Source organism: Hypanus sabinus, chromosome 7 (assembly GCF_030144855.1).
Source record: "Hypanus sabinus isolate sHypSab1 chromosome 7, sHypSab1.hap1, whole genome shotgun sequence".
Lineage (NCBI taxonomy): Eukaryota > Metazoa > Chordata > Chondrichthyes > Myliobatiformes > Dasyatidae > Hypanus > Hypanus sabinus.
In genome coordinates this window covers 92158345-92180125 of record NC_082712.1, presented here as the reverse complement: position 1 = coordinate 92180125, position 21781 = coordinate 92158345, and the positions used below count along the sequence as shown (strand labels likewise).

The 21781-nt window shown below is 51.3% G+C and overlaps 1 protein-coding gene across 4 annotated transcripts in view; it reads left to right on the top strand.

Moving 5' to 3' along the window:
• Window positions 1-21781, top strand: part of tnfsf12 (TNF superfamily member 12) — a 57880-nt gene that overhangs the window by 19314 nt on the left and 16785 nt on the right. For all 4 annotated transcript variants that reach the window (XM_059975176.1, XM_059975174.1, XM_059975175.1 and 1 more), the window contains 3 exons: window positions 11803-11920; window positions 12481-12525; window positions 13211-13252. In XM_059975176.1, the coding sequence (XP_059831159.1) occupies window positions 11803-11920; window positions 12481-12525; window positions 13211-13252 (205 nt within the window). The remainder of the gene's footprint in view (window positions 1-11802; window positions 11921-12480; window positions 12526-13210; window positions 13253-21781) is intronic.

The window sequence follows — 21781 nt, the reverse complement described above, 5'->3', positions numbered from 1 at the left end:
GCGAGTACAGGCCCAGAGCCTTAAAATGCTCCTTGGATGTTAACCCTTTCATTCCCGGGATCATCCTTGTAAACCTCGCCTTGACCCTCTCCAGTGGCAGCACGTTCTCTCTAGATGAGAGGTCCAGTACTGCTCACGACACTCCAAGTGTGGTTTCACCAACGCACTAGCCTTGAGCTGACACCGACTCTGTATTTCTTTCTGACCGAGAAGCCCATTATGTCCGTGCTAGCTCACGGATTATAAATCATAAAGCAGATCCTTCAGCCCAACTGGTCCATGCTAACCCATATGGGACCCTGGGCACACCCCACTTGGAGTACTGTGCTCAGTTCTGGTCGCCTCACTACAGGAAGGATGTGGGAACCATAGAAAGGGTGCAGAGGAGATTTACAAGGATGTTGCTGGGATTGGGGAACACGCCTTTTGAGAATAGGTTGAGATAACTCGGCCTTTTCTCCTTGGAGCGATGGAGGATGAGAGGTGACCTGATAGAGGTGTATAAGATGATGAGAGGCATTGATCGTGTGGATAGTCAGAGGCTTTTTCCCAGGGCTGAAATGGTTGCCACAAGAGGACACAGGTTTAAGGTGCTGGGGAGTAGGTACAGAGGAGATGTCAGGGGTAAGTTTTTTACTCAGAGAGTGGTGAGTGCATGGAATGGGCTGCCAGCAAAGGTGGTGGAGGCGGATACGATAGGGTCTTTTAAGAGATTTTTGGATAGGTACATGGAGCTTAGTAAAATAGAGGGCTATGTGTAAGCTAGTAATTTCTAGGGTAGGGACATGTTCGGCACAACTTTGTGGGCCAAAGGGTGTGTATTGCGCTGTACGTTTTCTATGTTTCTATCTCAGCTAGGTCCATTTGCCTCAAATCCCTCTAAAAGTTTACTGTTGGAGTATCTTTTACATGTTGTTACTGTCCCTGCCTCAACACTTCATCTGGCAGCTTGTCCCAAGGATGGGTGAAGAGATTTCCCCTCGGGTTCCAGTAAAATCTCTTTCCCCTCACCTTAAATCCGTGCCCTCTAGTCTTTGATGCTTCAACCCAGGGAAAAGACTGTATGCGTCTATCTGCAGTACTGTGGAAAGACTGTGAGCGTCTATCTGCAGTACTGTGCAAAGACTGTGTGTGTCTGTCTGCAGTACCATGCAAAGACTGTGTGCAACTGTCTGCAGTACCGTGCAAAGACTGTGTGCAACTGTCTACAGTACTGTGCAAAGACTGTGTGTGTCTGTCTGCAGTACTGTGCAAAGACTGCGTGCGTCTATCTACAGTACTGTGCAAAGACTGTGTGTCTATCTGCAGTACTGTGCAAAGACTGTGTGCGTCTATCTGCAGTACTGTGCAAAGACTATGTGCGTCTGTCCGCAGCACTGTGGAAAGACTGTATGCGTCTGTCTACAGTACTGTGCAAAGACTGTGTGCGTCTATCTGCAGTACTGTGCAAAGACTGTGTGCGTCTATCTGCAGTACTGTGCAAAGACTGTGTGCATCTGTCTGCAGTACTGTGCAAAGACTGTGTGCGTCTATCTGCAGTGCTGTGCAAAGACTGTGTGTCTGTCTACAGTACTGTGCAAAGACTGTGTGTCTGTCTACAGTACTGTGCAAAGACTGTGTGCATCTGTCTGCAGTACTGCGCAAAGACTGTGTGCGTCTGTCTGCAGTACTGCGCAAAGACTGTGCGCGTCTGCAGTATTGCGCAAAGACTGTGCGCGTCTGTCTGCAGTACTGCGCAAAGACTGTGCGCGTCTGTCTGCAGTACTGCGCAAAGACTGTGCGTGTCTATCTGCAGTACTGTGCAAAGACTGTGCGCGTCTGTCTACAGTACTGTGCAAAGACTGTGTGCATCTGTCTGCAGTACTGTGCAAAGACTGTGTGCGTCTGTCTGCAGTACTGTGCAAAGATTGTGTGCGTCTGTCTGCAGTACTGTGCAAAGACTGTGTGTGTCTGTCTGCAGTACTGTGCAAAGACTGTGTGCGTCTATCTGCAGTACTGTGCAAAGATTGTGTGTCTATCTGCAGTACTGTGCAAAGACTGTGTGCGTCTGTCTGCAGCACTGTGCAAAGACTGTGTGCGTCTGTCTGCAGCACTGTGGAAAGACTGTGCGTCTGTCTGCAGCACTGTGGAAAGACTGTGTGCGTCTGTCTGCAGTACTGTGCAAAGACTGTATGTGTATCTGCAGTACTGTGCAAAGACTGTGTGCGTCTGTCTGCAGTATGTGCAAAGACTGTGTGCGTCTGTCTGCAGTACTGTGCAAAGACTGTGTGCGTCTATCTGCAGTACTGTGCAAAGACTGTGTGTGTCTGTCTGCAGTACTGTGCAAAGACTGTGTGTCTATCTGCTGTACTGTGCAAAGACTGTGTGTGTCTGTCTGCAGCACTGTAGAAAGACTGTGTGCGTCTGTCTGCAGTACCGTGCAAAGACTGTGTGCAACTGTCTACAGTACTGTGCAAAGACTGTGTGCATCTGTCTACAGTACTGTGCAAAGACTGTGTGTCTATCTGCAGTACTGTGCAAAGACTGTGTGCGTCTGTCTGCAGTACTGTGCAAAGACTGTGTGCGTCTATCTGCAGTACTGTGCAAAGACTGTGCGTCTGTCTACAGTACTGTGCAAAGACTGTGTGTCTATCTGCAGTACTGTGAAAAGACTGTGTGTCTGTCTGCAGTACTGTGCAAAGACTGTGTGCGTCTGTCTACAGTACTGTGCAAAAACTGTGTGTCTATCTGCAGTACTTTGCAAAGACTGTGTACGTCTGTCTACAATACTGTGCAAAGACTGTGTGTGTCTGTCTACAGTACTGTGCAAAGACTGTGTGTCTAGCTGCAGTACTGTGCAAAGACTGTGTGCGTCTATCTGCAGTACTGTGGAAAGACTATGTGCGTCTGTACGCAGCACTGTGGAAAGACTGTGTGCGTCTGTCTACAGTACTGTGCAAAGACTGTGTGCGTCTATCTGCAGTACTGTGCAAAGACTGTGTGCGTCTATCTGCAGTACTGTGCAAAGACTGTGTGTCTATCTGCAGTACTGTGCAAAGACTGTGTGTCTGTCTGCAGTACTGCGCAAAGACTGTGCGCGTCTGTCTGCAGTACTGCGCAAAGACTGTGCGCGTCTGTCTGCAGTACTGCGCAAAGACTGTGCGCGTCTGTCTGCAGTACTGCGCAAAGACTGTGCACGTCTGTCTGCAGTACTGCGCAAAGACTGTGCGCGTCTGTCTGCAGTACTGCGCAAAGACTGTGCGCGTCTGTCTGCAGTACTGCGCAAAGACTGTGCGCGTCTGTCTGCAGTACTGCGCAAAGACTGTGCGCGTCTATCTGCAGTACTGTGCAAAGACTGTGCGCGTCTGTCTACAGTACTGTGCAAAGACTGTGCGTCTGTCTGCAGTACTGCGCAAAGACTGTGTGCGTCTGTCTGCAGTACTGTGCAAAGACTGTGTGCGTCTATCTGCAGTACTGTGCAAAGATTGTGTGTCTATCTGCAGTACTGTGCAAAGACTGTGTGTGCCTGTCTGCAGCACTGTGCAAAGAGTGTGTGTGTCTGTCTGCAGCACTGTGGAAAGACTGTGTGCATCTGTCTGCAGTACTGTGCAAAGACTGTATGTGTATCTGCAGTACTGTGCAAAGACTGTGTGCGTCTGTCTGCAGTATGTGCAAAGACTGTGTGCGTCTGTCTGCAGTACTGTGCAAAGACTGTGTGCGTCTATCTGCAGTACTGTGCAAAGACTGTGTGTGTCTGTCTGCAGTACTGTGCAAAGACTGTGTGTCTATCTGCTGTACTGTGCAAAGACTGTGTGTGTCTGTCTGCAGTACTGTGCAAAGACTGTGTGTGTCTATCTGCAGTACTGTGCAAAGACTGTGTGTCTGTCTACAGTACTGTGCAAAGACTGTGTGTCTGTCTACAGTACTGTGCAAAGACTGTGTGCGTCTGTCTGCAGTACTGCGCAAAGACTGTGCGTGTCTATCTGCAGTACTGTGCAAAGACTGTGCGCGTCTATCTGCAGTACTGTGCAAAGACTGTGCGCGTCTATCTGCAGTACTGTGCAAAGTCTGTGCGTCTGTCTGCAGTACTGTGCAAAGACTGTGTGCGTCTGTCTGCAGTACTGTGCAAAGACTGTGTGCGTCTGTCTACAGTACTGTGCAAAGACTGTGTGCGTCTGTCTACAGTACTGTGCAAAGACTGTGTGCGTCTGTCTACAGTACTGTGCAAAGACTGTGTGTCTGTCTACAGTACTGTGCAAAGACTGTGTGCGTCTGTCTACAGTACTGTGCAAAGATGGTGCATATATGTGTTTGGTAAGTTGATGAAGATCCTGAGAGGCAGGATTTATGAACATTTGGACAGGCATAATATGATCAGGAATAGTCAGCATGGCTTTGTCAAAGGCAGGTCGTGCCTTACGAGCCTGATTGAATTTTTTGAGGATGTGATTAAACACATTGATGAAGGTAGTGTATATGGATTTCAGCAGGGCATTTGATAAGGTGCCCTATGCAAGGCTTATTGAGAAAGTAAGGAGGCATGAGATCCAAGGGGACATTGCTTTGTGGATCCAGAACTGGCTTGCCCACAGAAGGCAAAGAGTGGTTGTAGATGGGTCATATTCTGCATGGAGGTTGGTGACCAGTGGTGTGCCTCAGGGATCTGTTCTGGGACCATTACTCTTTGTGATTTTTATAAATGACCTGGATGAGGAAGTGGAGAGATGGGTTAGTAAATTTGCTGATGACACAAAGGTTGGGGGTGTTGTGGATAGTGTGGAGGGCTGTCAGAGGTTACAGCAGGACATTGATAGGATGCAAAACTGGGCTGAGAAGTGGCAGATGGAGTTCAACCAAATAAGTGTGAGGTGGTTCATTTTGGTAGGTCAAATATGATGGTAGAATATAGTATTAATGGTAAGACTCTTGGCAGTGTGGAGAATCAGAGGGATCTTGGGGTCCGAGTCCATAGGACACTCAAAGCTGCTGTGCAACTTGACTCTGTGGTTATGAAGGCATATGCTGTATTGGCCTTCATCATTCGTGGGAGGGGTGTGGGACAGGTGGCAAAGGAGTTCCAGGGGTGGAGGGTGGTGCAAGTGGAGATGTACCCAGCTCTGAGACACCAGGCAAGATCATTTGATTCCAAGTGACTGGTATTCGCTCTACATTCGGCTCTACAATTCAACCACCAGGGGCAAGACATGTTAAGTGCCGGGGTTAGGACTGAGCTTAAGTTACCACTCAATGCATTTTAGTAAACTATTTAAGAACTTTTTAAAAGCTATTTATTAATGCTTTTTGGGAGGGTGATTTTAGATGCATATCATATTTATACTGAGTTAAATACTGTATGTAATTAGTTTTGCTACAATAAGTGTATGGGACACTTGAATTTCCCCTTGGGGATATCTATCTATCTATTGATCATTATAGAATGTGCTCCAGCTCCCTGCCTTCCCCTTTTCCCACCCATGATTCCCCTCTCACTGGCCCCTCCAGAGACCCAGATCAGAATCAGGTTTATCATCACTCACACCTGTGTCGCAGCAGTGCCGGGCACTACGCAACCTTACTACAGTACTGTGGACACCCTGTATGTGCCTCAGACTTTTACAGTACCTTATGCTGTAATACACCTTAATCAGATCAGCGTCTCAGCCTCTGCTCCAGGGGATAAAGTCCCAGCCTGCCCAACCTCTCCCGAAAACACAGGCCCTCAAGTCCTGGCATCATCCTTATAAATTCTCTTTGTATCCTTTCCAGTTTTATGACATCTTTCTGAAAACTAGCTAAATGGACACGTGCAGTACTACAGGTGTGGCATCATCTGCTAATTCCCCTGCTAACAAACACACACGCACGCACGCACACAGACATGCACGCACGCGCACACATAGACACGCACACGCACACACACGCACACACACACACACACACACACACACACACACACACACACACACACACACACACAGGGACACACACAGGGACACGCACACACACACACACACACACACACACACACACACACACACACACACACACACACAGGGACACACACATAGACACGCACACGCACACACACACACGCACGCGCACACACACACACACACACACACACACACACAGGGACACACACATGCACACGCACGCACGCGCACACACACGCACACACACACACACAGGGACACACACATGCACACGCACACACGCACGCACGCACGCACACACACACACACATGCACGCACATGCACACAGACACACACACACACGCACACACACACACACATGCACGCACATGCACACAGACACACACACACACACACACACACACACACACACACACACACACACACACACACGAACACAACTCCCGCACAACTCCTTTAAATGTTCAGCCTCTCACCTTAAATGTCTGCCCTCTAGTACTTGACAAAACCTTCCCAACCATTCGACACATTACATGAAACGCTGTTACAGGAAAGCAGCATCCAGCATCAGGAACCCCCACCACCCAGGCCAGGCTCTGTGCTCTCTGCTGCCACCAGGAAGAAGCTACAGGAGGCTCAGGACTCACACCAGCAGGTTCAGGAACAGTTATTACCCTCAACCAACAGGCTCTTGAACCAAAGGGGTTAGTACTGTGCAAAGACTGTGTGCGTCTATCTGCAGTACTGTGCAAAGACTGTGTGTCTATCTGCTGTACTGTGCAAAGACTGTGTGTGTCTGTCTGCAGTACTGTGCAAAGACTGTGTGTGTCTGTCTACAGTACTGTGCAAAGACTGTGTGTGTCTATCTGCAGTACTGTGCAAAGACTGTGTGAGTCTGTCTACAGTACTGTGCAAAGACTGTGTGTGTCTATCTACAGTACTGTGCAAAGACTGTGTGCGTCTATCTGCAGTACTGTGCAAAGACTGTGTGTGTCTATCTGCAGTACTGTGCAAAGACTGTGTGCGTCTGTCTACAGTACTGTGCAAAGACTGTGTGCGTCTGTCTACAGTACTGTGCAAAGACTGTGTGTCTATCTCCAGTACTGTGCAAAGACTGTGTGCGTCTGTCTGCAGTACTGTGCAAAGACTGTGTGTGTCTATCTGCAGTACTGTGCAAAGACTGTGTGCGTCTGTCTACAGTACTGTGCAAAGACTGTGTGTCTGTCTACAGTACTGTGCAAAGACTGTGTGTGTCTATCTGCAGTACTGTGCAAAGACTGTGTGCGTCTATCTGCAGTACTGTGCAAAGACTGTGTGCGTCTGTCTACAGTACTGTGCAAAGACTGTGTGCGTCTGTCTACAGTACTGTGCAAAGACTGTGTGTCTATCTACAATACTGTGCAAAGACTGTGTGCGTCTGTCTACAGTACTGTGCAAAGACTGTGTGTCTATCTACAGTACTGTGCAAAGACTGTGTGCGTCTGTCTACAGTACTGTGCAAAGACTGTGTGCGTCTGTCTACAGTACTGTGCAAAGACTGTGTGCGTCTGTCTACAGTACTGTGCAAAGATGGTGCATATATGTGTTTGGTAAGTTGATGAAGATCCTGAGAGGCAGGATTTATGAACATTTGGAGAGGCATAATATGATTAGGAATAGTCAGCATGGCTTTGTCAAAGGCAGGTCGTGTCTTATGAGCCTGATTGAATTTTTTGAGGATGTGATTAAACACATTGATGAAGGTAGTGTATATGGATTTCAGCAAGGCATTTGATAAGGTGCCCTATGCAAGGCTTATTGAGAAAGTAAGGAGGCATGAGATCCAAGGGGACATTGCTTTGTGGATCCAGAACTGGCTTGCCCACAGAAGGCAAAGAGTGGTTGTAGATGGGTCATATTCTGCATGGAGGTTGGTGACCAGTGGTGTGCCTCAGGGATCTGTTCTGGGACCCTTACTCTTTGTGATTTTTATAAATGACCTGGATGAGGAAGTGGATGGATGGGTTAGTAAATTTGCTGATGACACAAAGGTTGGGGGTATTGTGGATAGTGTGGAGGGCTGTCAGAGGTTACAGCAGGACATTGATAGGATGCAAAACTGGGCTGAGAAGTGGCAGATGGAGTTCAACCAAATAAGTGTGAGGTGGTTCATTTTGGTAGGTCAAATATGATGGTAGAATATAGTATTAATGGTAAGACTCTTGGCAGTGTGGAGAATCAGAGGGATCTTGGGGTCCGAGTCCATAGGACACTCAAAGCTGCTGTGCAACTTGACTCTGTGGTTATGAAGGCATATGCTGTATTGGCCTTCATCATTCGTGGGAGGGGTGTGGGACAGGTGGCAGAGGAGTTCCAGGGCTGGAGGGTGGTGCAAGTGGAGATGTACCCAGCTCTGAGACACCAGGCAAGGTCATTTGATTCCAAGCGACTGGTATTCGCTCTACATTCGGCTCTACAATTCAACCACCAGGGGCAAGACATGTTAAGTGCCGGGGTTAGGACTGAGCTTAAGTTACCACTCAATGCATTTTAGTAAACTATTTAAGAACTTTTTAAAAGCTATTTATTAATGCTTTTTGGGAGGGTGATTTTAGATGCATATCATATTTATACTGAGTTAAATACTGTATGTAATTAGTTTTGCTACAATAAGTGTATGGGACACTGGAAAAATGTTGAATTTCCCCTTGGGGATGAATAAAGTATCTATCTATCTATTGATCATTATAGAATGTGCTCCAGCTCCCTGCCTTCCCCTTTTCCCACCCATGATTCCCCTCTCACTGCCCCCTCCAGAGACCCAGATCAGAATCAGGTTTATCATCACTCACACCTGTGTCGCAGCAGTGCCGGGCACTACGCAACCTTACTACAGTACTGTGGACACCCTGTATGTGCCTCAGACTTTTACAGTACCTTATGCTGTAATACACCTTAATCAGATCAGCGTCTCAGCCTCTGCTCCAGGGGATAAAGTCCCAGCCTGCCCAACCTCTCCCGAAAACACAGGCCCTCAAGTCCTGGCAACATCCTTATAAATTCTCTTTGTATCCTTTCCAGTTTTATGACATCTTTCTGAAAACTAGCTAAATGGACACGTGCAGTACTACAGGTGTGGCATCATCTGCTAATTCCCCTGCTAACAAACACACATGCACGCACGCACACAGACATGCACGCACGCGCACACATAGACACGCACACGCACACACACGCACGCACGCACACACACACACTCTCACACACACACACACAGGGACACGCACGCACGCACACACACACACACACACACACACACACACACAGGGACACGCACGCACACGCACCCACACACACACACACACATGCACGCACATGCACACAGACACACAAACACACACACACACACACACACACACACACACACACACACGAACACAACTCCCGCACAACTCCTTTAAATGTTCAGCCTCTCACCTTAAATGTCTGCCCTCTAGTACTTGACAAAACCTTCCCAACCATTCGACACATCTACATGAAACGCTGTTACAGGAAAGCAGCATCCAGCATCAGGAACCCCCACCACCCAGGCCAGGCTCTGTGCTCTCTGCTGCCACCAGGAAGAAGCTACAGGAGGCTCAGGACTCACACCAGCAGGTTCAGGAACAGTTATTACCCTCAACCAACAGGCTCTTGAACCAAAGGGGATAACTTCATTCAACTTCACTGAAATGTTCCCACAACCTATAGATCCACTTTCAAGGAATCTTCGTCTCATGTTCTCGATATTTATTATTATGATTTCTTCTTTCTGTATTTTCAGTTTGTTTTCTTTGCACACTGGTTGAATGCTCAAGTTGGGCAGTCTTGCATTGATTCTGTTATTCTGTAGAGTTATTGAGTATGCCCACAAGGAAAGCAATCAATCTCAGTGTTGTATATGGTGACAGGTATTACTTTAATAATAAAATTTACTTTGAGCTTTTGAACTTTAAAGGCAAACATGACATGTCCTAATGAGCTATGAATGGCCAATTTCATAAGACAGAATTAGGCCATTTGAGTCTGGTTTGCCCATCATAGATGATTTATTACCCTTCTCTACCCCATTCTCACCATTACCCTTGGCGACTTTGCAGACAAGCAGTGGGAGAGCCCCTGCTCTCTGGCGTTTGCTCGATGCTGCCCTCCAGTGTTCACTGGAAGAACACACTGGACCAGGACAACTCACAGGCATAACTCACTAGTCCTTTCAATATTCAATAGGCTTCAATGAGATACCCCCTCGTTCTTCTAAACTGTAGCAAGTACAAGCCTGGAGCTTACAAACTCTCCTTGTACGTTAACCCTTTCATCCCATGCTCTCGGTAGCTATCACTCTATCATTTGTTCTTTATTTTTGTATATGCACAGTTTGCCTTTCAAGAGGAGGAACCTCCGTGGTAGTTAGTGACAAACATGTACTTTGATAATAAACTTATTTGACTTTGAATTCTGACGAAGGGTCTCGGCCAGAAATGCTGACTGCTTATTCCCTTCCGTTGATGCTGCCTAACTTGCTGTTGGTCAAGAGGCAGTGAGTGGGAATAAAGGGAGACTTTTCTGGTTGGCTGCCAGTGACTAATGGGTGTTCCACCGGGGTCAGTGTTGGGACCGATTCTTTTTACATTTTATGCCAATGATTTGGATGATGGAATTGATGCCTTTATGGCCAAGTTTTCAGATGACATGAAGATAGGTGGAGGGACTAGCAGTGCTGAGGAAGTAGAGGGGCTACAGAAGGACTTAGACAGGTTAGGAGAATGGGTAAAGAAATGGCAGATGGAATACGGTGTTGGGAGGTGTATGGTCATGCACTTTGGTAGAAGAAAGGAAAGAGATGACTATTCTCTAAACTGAGAGAAGATACTATAGCCTGAGGTGCAAAGGGATTTGGGAATCCTGCACAAGAAGTTAATTTTCAGGTTGTGTCTGTGGTGAGGAAGGCAAATGCAATGTTAGCATTCATTTCAAGAGGACTAGAATATAAAAGCAAGGATGTGATGCTGAGGCTTTATAAAGCACTGGTGAGGCCTCACTTGGAGTAATGGTCCCCTTAGCTAAGAAAGATTGTGCTGACATTGGAGAGGGTGCAGAGGAGGTTCGTGAAAATGATTCCAGGAATGAATGGCTTGTCATACGAAGTGTTTGATGGCTCTGGGCCTGTACTCACTGGAATTCTGAAGAATGAGGGAGGAGCTGTTTGAAACCTATTGAATGTTGAAATGCCTGAGTAGAGTGGATGTGGAGAGGATGTTTCCTATGGTGGGGGAGTTTGAGACCAGAGGACACAGCCTCAGAATAGAGGCATGTCAGTTTAGAACAGAGATGAGGAAGAATTTCCTTAGATGGATCTGTGGAATTCATTGCCACAGGCAGCTGTGGAAGCCTTGTCATCAGGTATAGTTTACGCAGAGGTTGACAGATTCTTGATTGGTCAGGGCATGAAGAGATACAGGGAGAAGACAGGAGATTGGGGCTGTGGGGGAATTGGATCAGCCATGATGAAATAGTGGAGCAGACTCGATGGGCCAAATGGCCTAATTCTGCTCCCATATCTTATGGTCTTGATTACAGCATCTACAGAGCCGCTTGTGTTGATGATACACTAGCCGTAATCCTTCGGTCAACCTCAGCAGCTGTGCACCTGAGCCCAACACCCCCCCCCACCCCCGCACACCAAACGTGTTGAAAGTCCTGCGATCGCCAGTGAACTTCACCCTGAACCTCTGACCCGGAAGTGGAAGAGCTGAGGTCCTTTGGCTGGCAGTTAGGTCGCCGTGGGCTGAAGTGTGGGGAGGGGGGTGGGTTGGAAGGTGAGGGTCGCGGTGGGCGCCTGCCTCTGATCCCCTCCCATCTGCTCTCTCCCAGGGCGGAAAGTCATCGGCGCTGGAGACGGTGCGGCCGAACCCCCCGGCCAGGCTGGGCTTCCTGCAGGCACTGCTCAGCAGCAAAGCAGTCCTGCGGAAAAGAAGGGGGAGCAACCGAGGTACTAACGAGGAGGCAGCACCGCCCCCCCAACTCCTACCCCGCCACACCACTCCTCCTCCCGGACGTCTGGCATCCGACTGAAGGGCGGTGGGCCTAAAGACTTTAACGATAAAGATTGGATTCACTTGTTACATGTGGAGCGCAACACGTCGCGGGTGTCAACGGTCTGGGGCTGTGCCCACAAGTGTCGCCCCGCTTCCGGTGCCAGCATAGAACCCGCTGACCCTTCAGACCGTGGGAGGAAACCCACACGGTCACAGGGAGCACGTGCAAACTCCACACAGACAGCAGCAGCAACTGAACCGCGATCAGTAATAGCATTATGCTAGCTGCCCCAATCCCTTCCCCGCGTCATCCAGCAGAAGCGGGTACTGTGGGATCTTACTGTGCGCCAATTGACACCCCCCCCACCCCCACCCCCAGGAACATTTTCCTGCAGGGGAGACCCCACAAAGCAGAATGGACATTGGGAGAGGGCGTTAGCGCCTGGCTGGTGGTGGGGGGGGGGGAGATTTCCTCCCATCCTTATGTTCTAATCCGTCTTTTATCTCCCGGTAGGTTCAGGATCAAAGAACAAAGCGACAGTTGCAGCTCACTTTGAAGGTAATTCCTCCCAGTGTTTGTGGGACCTTCCACCTGGGTCCACTGGGAATGGGGGTGTGAAGAGGGCTCCGAAGGGGAGGGCCCACAGGGGTCCAGCCTGATCCTGTCCCATCTGCTCCCTCCTAATCTCCATCCTCTCCAAGCCCCCCAGGCCCCACTCCCAGACCACTCGGGCACCTGTCCCACTTAACCTCCTATTCTCTCAAATCTGCACCTAGCCGTTCCACAGACCCTCAGATACCCACCAGTGAGGGTCTGTGAGTGTGTGTGAGTGTGTGTTAGTGTGAGTGTGTATGAGTGTGTGTGTTTGAGTGTGTGTTTCTGTGTGTGTGAGTGTGGTGTGTGTGAGAGTGTGAGTGTGAGTGTGTGTGTGTGTGTGTGTGTGTGTGTGTGTGTGTGAGAGAGTGTGAGTGTGTGTGTGTGAGTGTGCATGTGAGTGTGTGTGTGTTTCTGTGTGTGTGAGTGTGCTGTGTGTCTGTGAGTGAGTGTGTGAGTGTACGAGTGTGTATATTTCTGTGTGTGTGAGTGTGGTGTGTGTGTGTGTGTGTGTGTATGTGTGTGCGTGCGTGTGTGTGAGTGCTTGTGTGAGTGTGTGAGACTGTCCCCCATGAGGGTCTGTGTGCGTGTGGGGACAGACGTGAATAAAATACTTTCTGACCTCACCCCCTTTCTGATCTCCCCCCAGTGACGCCGGGTACAGAAAATGGAATATATGTTGTTGACCAAGGTAGGTGTTTGTCACGCGTCCCTGACCGCTCCATTCTGCTACACTGTAGGAATTTTACCGGTGGGGGCACAGGACTGCAGAGTGACTCCTCCCTCACACATCACTACACCACTTACCCCTGCAGAAAGACCAACAATGGTCAGGCAGACCAACAGGTCAGACCACAGTGTGCAAAACTTCAGAGATAGGGGTCCAATCAAAATCACACCGCGGGAGGGACGGAGAGGAAGCACCGCACTGAGGGAGGGTCGGCGAGGGAGCACCACACTGCGGGAGGGACGGTGAGGGAGCACCGCACTGAGGGAGGGTCGGCGAGGGAGCACCACACTGCGGGAGGGACGGTGAGGGAGCACCGCACTGAGGCATGGACGGTGAGGGAGCACCGCATTGATGGAGGGTCGGCGAGGGAGCACCACACTGAGGGACGGTGAGGGAGCACAGCACAGAGGGAGGGACGGTGAGGGAGCACCGCATCATGGACGGTGAGGGAGCACCACACTGAGGGACGGTGAGGGAGCACAGCACAGAGGGAGGGACGGTGAGGGAGCACTGCGAGAGGGACGGTGAGGGAGCACAGCACAGAGGGAGGGACGGTGAGGGAGCACTGCGGGAGGGACGGTGAGGGAGCACCGCACTGAGGCATGGACGGTGAGGGAGCACCGCATTGATGGAGGGTCGGCGAGGGAGCACCACACTGAGGGACGGTGAGGGAGCACAGCACAGAGGGAGGGACGGTGAGGGAGCACCGCATCATGGACGGTGAGGGAGCACAGCACAGAGGGAGGGACGGTGAGGGAGCACTGCGGGAGGGACGGTGAGGGAGCACCACACTGAGGGAGGGTCGGCGAGGGAGCACCACACTGCGGGACGGTGAGGGAGCACAGCACAGAGGGAGGGACGGTGAGGGAGCACTGCGGGAGGGACGGTGAGGGAGCACAGCACAGAGGGAGGGACGGTGAGGGAGCACTGCGGGAGGGACGGTGAGGGAGCACCGCATCGATGGAGGGTCGGCGAGGGAGCACCACACTGAGGAAGGGACGGTGAGGGAGCACTGCACTGTGGGAGGGATGGTGAGGGAGCATCGCACTACGGGAGGGACTGTGAGGTTGCATCACACTGTGGGAGGGGTGGTGAGGGAGCACTGCACTGAGGGAGGGACGGTGAGGGAGCACCGCACCGAGGGAGGGACGATGAGGGAGCACCACACTGAGGGAGGGACGGTGAGGGAGCACTTCACTGATGGAGGGATGGTGAGGGAGCATCACACTGCGGGGAGGGATGGTGATGGAGCACCGCACCGAGGGAGGGACGGTGAGGGAGCACCGCACTGCGGGAGGGACGGTGAGGGAGCACCGCACTGCGGGAGAGACGGTGAGGGAGCACCAAAATGCGGGAGGGACGGTGAGGGAGCACCGCACTGAGGGAGGGACGGTGAGGGAGCACCACACTGAGGGAGGGACGGTGAGGGAGCACTGCACTGCGGGAGGGACGGTGAGGGAGTGATAGATTCCACAGGATTAGAATAAGTGAGTAGTGGTGACCAGGGGTTTTGAACACTGGGACACAAGCTATTCTCAACCTACAATGCTGATATGTATGAGGGAGTCAAGTGTAACCTATCCACATCTATTAGTGATGTAAAGCTGAGTGGAGAGATGAGATTAGATGAAGATTATCTTTATCGGTCACACTTTGGAGCATACAGTAAATATGTCGTTCATGTCGAAGGCCAACACAGTCCGAGGATGTGCTGGGGGCAGCCCACGAGGCGTGGCCGTGCTTTCAGATCAAACGCAGAATGCCTGCAACTTCCTAACCCTATGGGATGTGAGAGGAACCCAGAGAACTCAGAAAGAAACAGCGGGGAAAACGTATAACCTCCCTACAGACAGCAGCGGGAGTTGTCGGGTGATCACTGTTGCAGTGAGGTAGAGAGTGCTGTGGGTACAGGCAGGCAGGAGGAATATCCCGAGGGAAGATTTAGAGAAAGAAGTCAGAAGGCAGGGCATGATTTGAAATGCTGTGAGATTGAGAGGTGCAGGTATCAGAGGGGCCTTAGTCTTGTACACGAATCACTGCAGGTTGGTGCACAGCTGCTAGCTGTCAAGAACACCAACAGTATTCTGCGTCAGATTCAGAAGTACAAGACTGGAGATGTCTTCCTACAGCCTCGGGGAGTCTGTCTGTAGAACACTGCATGGGAAGGATATCCTTGCAAAACAGGCAGAGCGCTGAGGAAATGATCTGTCCAGGTGGCTTGTAAAACAAAGACTTCCACTGTACCTCAGTACCTGTGACAATAATAAATCATTCCACTAACTCCTGTTTCCGGTCAGATGACAGTGTGCATGAATGCAGTGACCTCTCTGGGTCCAACCAACGGTAATAGTCCGTCCCGTACCTCTTTTTCACGATCGCTGGTGGTCTGACGAGTGTCTGGATGCAGGAGGAGCTGAGATCATTCTGCGCGGTGTTGCAGCCTCTTTCAGCCAGCCAGGGAAGAGGGCAACGGAGGTGGTGCGCAGTCCAACGGAAGGTGCGGCTAATTGTCTTGGACGATTCATTGGCTCACTGGGGAGACAGGTGGCAGGGGAGCTGTGGCACGGACAAAACCCTCATTTGTGCCTCAGGGTTGCCTGTGGTGGCCGCTTGTGATGGAAAACTGGCAGTGTGCCACTGGATTTCCGTGCTGGGTTGGGGGCTGCCCCCCTCCTGTCAGTTGCCCTCCATTGTTCACTCGGTGGAAGCCAAGTGGGATTACGTTTGTCTGGGGCTGCGCAGGCCGTTCCAGGACAACATCCATGCACCATCAGTCTCCGGGCCATGACGCTCAGGGACTGGATTATATTATTAAAGTCTTTTTTTGTAATTGTATGTTTTTCTGCGATCCTAAGTACGCGTGTTCTATGTGCTGTGTGCGACTGTTGGTTCTGTGCTTTGCACCCTGGACTCGGAGGAACACCGTTTTGTTTGGCTGTATTCATGCGTATGGTTGAATAACGATAGATAGATAGATAGATAGATAGATAGATAGATAGATAGATAGATAAACAAACTTGTTTACCCAGGTGTTGTCTGTGAGGAGTTTGCACGCTTTCCCAGTTTCCACCCACATCCCAACGTTGTGCAGGGCCAGTGGGCGATTGTGAGATGTCCACCTACCCCTCGTGTGTGGGTGGATGGGGAGTTGCAGGAGATGTGGGTGGGGTGTGTAAAATCGACACTGACATTAGGATCGCTGTAGATGGGCGATCGGTGATCGTGTTAGTACTGACGTTAGGATCGCTGTAGATGGGCGATCGGTGATCGTGTTAGTACTGACGTTAGGGTCGCTGTAGATGGGCGATCGGTGATCGTGTGAGTGCTGACGTTAGGGTCGCTGTAGATGGGCGATCGGTGATCGTGTCAGTACTGACGTTAGAATCGCTGTAGATGGGCAATCGGTGATCGTGTCAGTACTGACGTTAGGATCGCTGTAGATGGGCGATCGGTGATCGTGTCAGTACTGACGTTAGGGTCGCTGTAGATGGGCGATCGGTGATCGTGTCAGTGCTGACGTTAGGATCGCTGTAGATGGGCGATCGGTGATCGTGTCAGTACTGACGTTAGGATCGCTGTAGATGGGCGATCGGTGATCGTGTCAGTACTGACGTTAGAATCGCTGTAGATGGGCGATCGGTGATCGTGTCAGTACTGACGTTAGGGTCGCTGTAGATGGGCGATCGGTGATCGTGTCAGTACTGACGTTAGGGTCGCTGTAGATGGGCGATCGGTGATCGTGTGAGTGCTGACGTTAGGATCGCTGTAGATGGGCGATCGGTGATCGTGTCAGTACTGACGATAGGATCGCTGTAGATGGGCGATCGGTGATCGTGTCAGTACTGACGTTAGGATCGCTGTAGATGGGCGATCGGTGATCGTGTCAGTACTGACGTTAGGGTCGCTGTAGATGGGCGATCGGTGATCGTGTCAGTACTGACGTTAGGGTCGCTGTAGATGGGCGATCGGTGATCGTGTTAGTACTGACGTTAGGGTCGCTGTAGATGGGCGATCGGTGATCGTGTGAGTGCTGACGTTAGGATCGCTGTAGATGGGCGATCGGTGATCGTGTCAGTACTGACGTTAGGGTCGCTGTAGATGGGCGATCGGTGATCGTGTCAGTACTGACGTTAGGGTCGCTGTAGATGGGCGATCGGTGATCGTGTCAGTACTGACGTTAGGATCGCTGTAGATGGGCGATCGGTGATCGTGTCAGTACTGACGTTAGGGTCGCTGTAGATGGGCGATCGGTGATCGTGTCAGTACTGACGTTAGGGTCGCTGTAGATGGGCGATCGGTGATCGTGTCAGTACTGACGTTAGGGTCGCTGTAGATGGGCGATCGGTGATCGTGTCAGTACTGACGTTAGGATCGCTGTAGATGGGCGATCGGTGATCGTGTCAGTACTGACGTTAGGATCGCTGTAGATGGGCGATCGGTGATCGTGTGAGTGCTGACGTTAGGATCGCTGTAGATGGGCGATCGGTGATCGTGTCAGTACTGACGTTAGGGTCGCTGTAGATGGGCGATCGGTGATCGTGTCAGTACTGACGTTAGGGTCGCTGTAGATGGGCGATCGGTGATCGTGTCAGTACTGACGTTAGGGTCGCTGTAGATGGGCGATCGGTGATCGTGTCAGTACTGACGTTAGGGTCGCTGTAGATGGGCGATCGGTGATCGTGTCAGTACTGACGTTAGGGTCGCTGTAGATGGGCGATCGGTGATCGTGTCAGTACTGACGTTAGGGTTGCTGTAGATGGGCGATCGGTGATCGTGTGAGTGCTGACGTTAGGATCGCTGTAGATGGGCGATCGGTGATCGTGTCAGTACTGACGTTAGGGTCGCTGTAGATGGGCGATCGGTGATCGTGTCAGTACTGACGTTAGGGTCGCTGTAGATGGGCGATCGGTGATCGTGTCAGTACTGACGTTAGGGTCGCTGTAGATGGGCGATCGGTGATCGTGTCAGTACTGACGTTAGGGTCGCTGTAGATGGGCGATCGGTGATCGTGTCAGTACTGACGTTAGGGTCGCTGTAGATGGGCGATCGGTGATCGTGTCAGTACTGACGTTAGGGTCGCTGTAGATGGGCGATCGGTGATCGTGTCAGTACTGACGTTAGGGTCGCTGTAGATGGGCGATCGGTGATCGTGTGAGTGCTGACGTTAGGGTCGCTGTAGATGGGCGATCGGTGATCGTGTGAGTACTGACGTTAGGGTCGCTGTAGATGGGCGATCGGTGATCGTGTCAGTACTGACGTTAGGGTCGCTGTAGATGGGCGATCGGTGATCGTGTCAGTACTGACGTTAGGGTCGCTGTAGATGGGCGATCGGTGATCGTGTCAGTACTGACGTTAGGATCGCTGTAGATGGGCGATCGGTGATCGTGTCAGTACTGACGTTAGGATCGCTGTAGATGGGCGATCGGTGATCGTGTCAGTGCTGACGTTAGGATCGCTGTAGATGGGCGATCGGTGATCGTGTCAGTACTGACGTTAGGATCGCTGTAGATGGGCGATCGGTGATCGTGTCAGTGCTGACGTTAGGATCGCTGTAGATGGGCGATCGGTGATCGTGTTAGTACTGACGTTAGGATCGCTGTAGATGGGCGATCGGTGATCGTGTGAGTGCTGACGTTAGGATCGCTGTAGATGGGCGATCGGTGATCGTGTCAGTGCTGACGTTAGGGTCGCTGTAGATGGGCGATCGGTGATCGTGTCAGTACTGACGTTAGGGTCGCTGTAGATGGGCGATCGGTGATCGTGTCAGTACTGACGTTAGGATCGCTGTAGATGGGCGATCGGTGATCGTGTCAGTGCTGACGTTAGGGTCGCTGTAGATGGGCGATCGGTGATCGTGTCAGTACTGACGTTAGGGTCGCTGTAGATGGGCGATCGGTGATCGTGTCAGTACTGACGTTAGGGTCTCTGTAGATGGGCGATCGGTGATCGTGTCAGTGCTGACGTTAGGATCGCTGTAGATGGGCGATCGGTGATCGTGTCAGTACTGACGTTAGGATCGCTGTAGATGGGCGATCGGTGATCGTGTCAGTACTGACGTTAGGATCGCTGTAGATGGGCGATCGGTGATCGTGTCAGTACTGACGTTAGGGTCGCTGTAGATGGGCGATCGGTGATCGTGTCAGTACTGACGTTAGGGTCGCTGTAGATGGGCGATCGGTGATCGTGTCAGTACTGACGTTAGGGTCGCTGTAGATGGGCGATCGGTGATCGTGTCAGTACTGACGTTAGGGTCGCTGTAGATGGGCGATCGGTGATCGTGTCAGTACTGACGTTAGGGTCGCTGTAGATGGGCGATCGGTGATCGTGTGAGTGCTGACGTTAGGGTCGCTGTAGATGGGCGATCGGTGATCGTGTCAGTGCTGACGTTAGGATCGCTGTAGATGGGCGATCGGTGATCGTGTCAGTGCTGACGTTAGGATCGCTGTAGATGGGCGATCGGTGATCGTGTCAGTACTGACGTTAGGATCGCTGTAGATGGGCGATCGGTGATCGTGTCAGTACTGACGTTAGGGTCGCTGTAGATGGGCGATCGGTGATCGTGTCAGTACTGACGTTAGGGTCGCTGTAGATGGGCGATCGGTGATCGTGTCAGTACTGACGTTAGGGTCGCTGTAGATGGGCGATCGGTGATCGTGTCAGTACTGACGTTAGGATCGCTGTAGATGGGCGATCGGTGATCGTGTCAGTACTGACGTTAGGATCGCTGTAGATGGGCGATCGGTGATCGTGTCAGTACTGACGTTAGGATCGCTGTAGATGGGCGATCGGTGATCGTGTGAGTGCTGACGTTAGGATCGCTGTAGATGGGCGATCGGTGATCGTGTCAGTACTGACGTTAGGGTCGCTGTAGATGGGCGATCGGTGATCGTGTCAGTACTGACGTTAGGGTCGCTGTAGATGGGCGATCGGTGATCGTGTCAGTACTGACGTTAGGGTCGCTGTAGATGGGCGATCGGTGATCGTGTCAGTACTGACGTTAGGGTCGCTGTAGATGGGCGATCGGTGATCGTGTCAGTACTGACGTTAGGGTCGCTGTAGATGGGCGATCGGTGATCGTGTCAGTACTGACGTTAGGGTCGCTGTAGATGGGCGATCGGTGATCGTGTGAGTGCTGACGTTAGGATCGCTGTAGATGGGCGATCGGTGATCGTGTCAGTACTGACGTTAGGGTCGCTGTAGATGGGCGATCGGTGATCGTGTCAGTACTGACGTTAGGATCGCTGTAGATGGGCGATCGGTGATCGTGTCAGTGCTGACGTTAGGGTCGCTGTAGATGGGCGATCGGTGATCGTGTCAGTACTGACGTTAGGATCGCTGTAGATGGGCGATCGGTGATCGTGTCAGTACTGACGTTAGGATCGCTGTAGATGGGCGATCGGTGATCGTGTCAGTACTGACGTTAGGATCGCTGTAGATGGGCGATCGGTGATCGTGTCAGTACTGACGTTAGGGTCGCTGTAGATGGGCGATCGGTGATCGTGTCAGTACTGACGTTAGGGTCGCTGTAGATGGGCGATCGGTGATCGTGTCAGTACTGACGTTAGGATCGCTGTAGATGGGCGATCGGTGATCGTGTCAGTACTGACGTTAGGATCGCTGTAGATGGGCGATCGGTGATCGTGTCAGTGCTGACGTTAGGATCGCTGTAGATGGGCGATCGGTGATCGTGTTAGTACTGACGTTAGGATCGCTGTAGATGGGCGATCGGTGATCGTGTGAGTGCTGACGTTAGGGTCGCTGTAGATGGGCGATCGGTGATCGTGTAGTGCTGACGTTAGGATCGCTGTAGATGGGCGATCGGTGATCGTGTAGTGCTGACGTTAGGATCGCTGTAGATGGGCGATCGGTGATCGTGTGAGTGCTGACGTTAGGGTCGCTGTAGATGGGCGATCGGTGATCGTGTTAGTACTGACGTTAGGATCGCTGTAGATGGGCGATCGGTGATCGTGTGAGTGCTGACGTTAGGGTCGCTGTAGATGGGCGATCGGTGATCGTGTAGTGCTGACGTTAGGATCGCTGTAGATGGGCGATCGGTGATCGTGTAGTGCTGACGTTAGGATCGCTGTAGATGGGCGATCGGTGATCGTGTCAGTACTGACGTTAGGATCGCTGTAGATGGGCGATCGGTGATCGTGTGAGTGCTGACGTTAGGGTCGCTGTAGATGGGCGATCGGTGATCGTGTTAGTACTGACGTTAGGATCGCTGTAGATGGGCGATCGGTGATCGTGTCAGTACTGACGTTAGGGTCGCTGTAGATGGGCGATCGGTGATCGTGTCAGTACTGACGTTAGGGTCGCTGTAGATGGGCGATCGGTGATCGTGTCAGTACTGACGTTAGGGTCGCTGTAGATGGGCGATCGGTGATCGTGTAGTGCTGACGTTAGGATCGCTGTAGATGGGCGATCGGTGATCGTGTTAGTACTGACGTTAGGGTCGCTGTAGATGGGCGATCGGTGATCGTGTCAGTA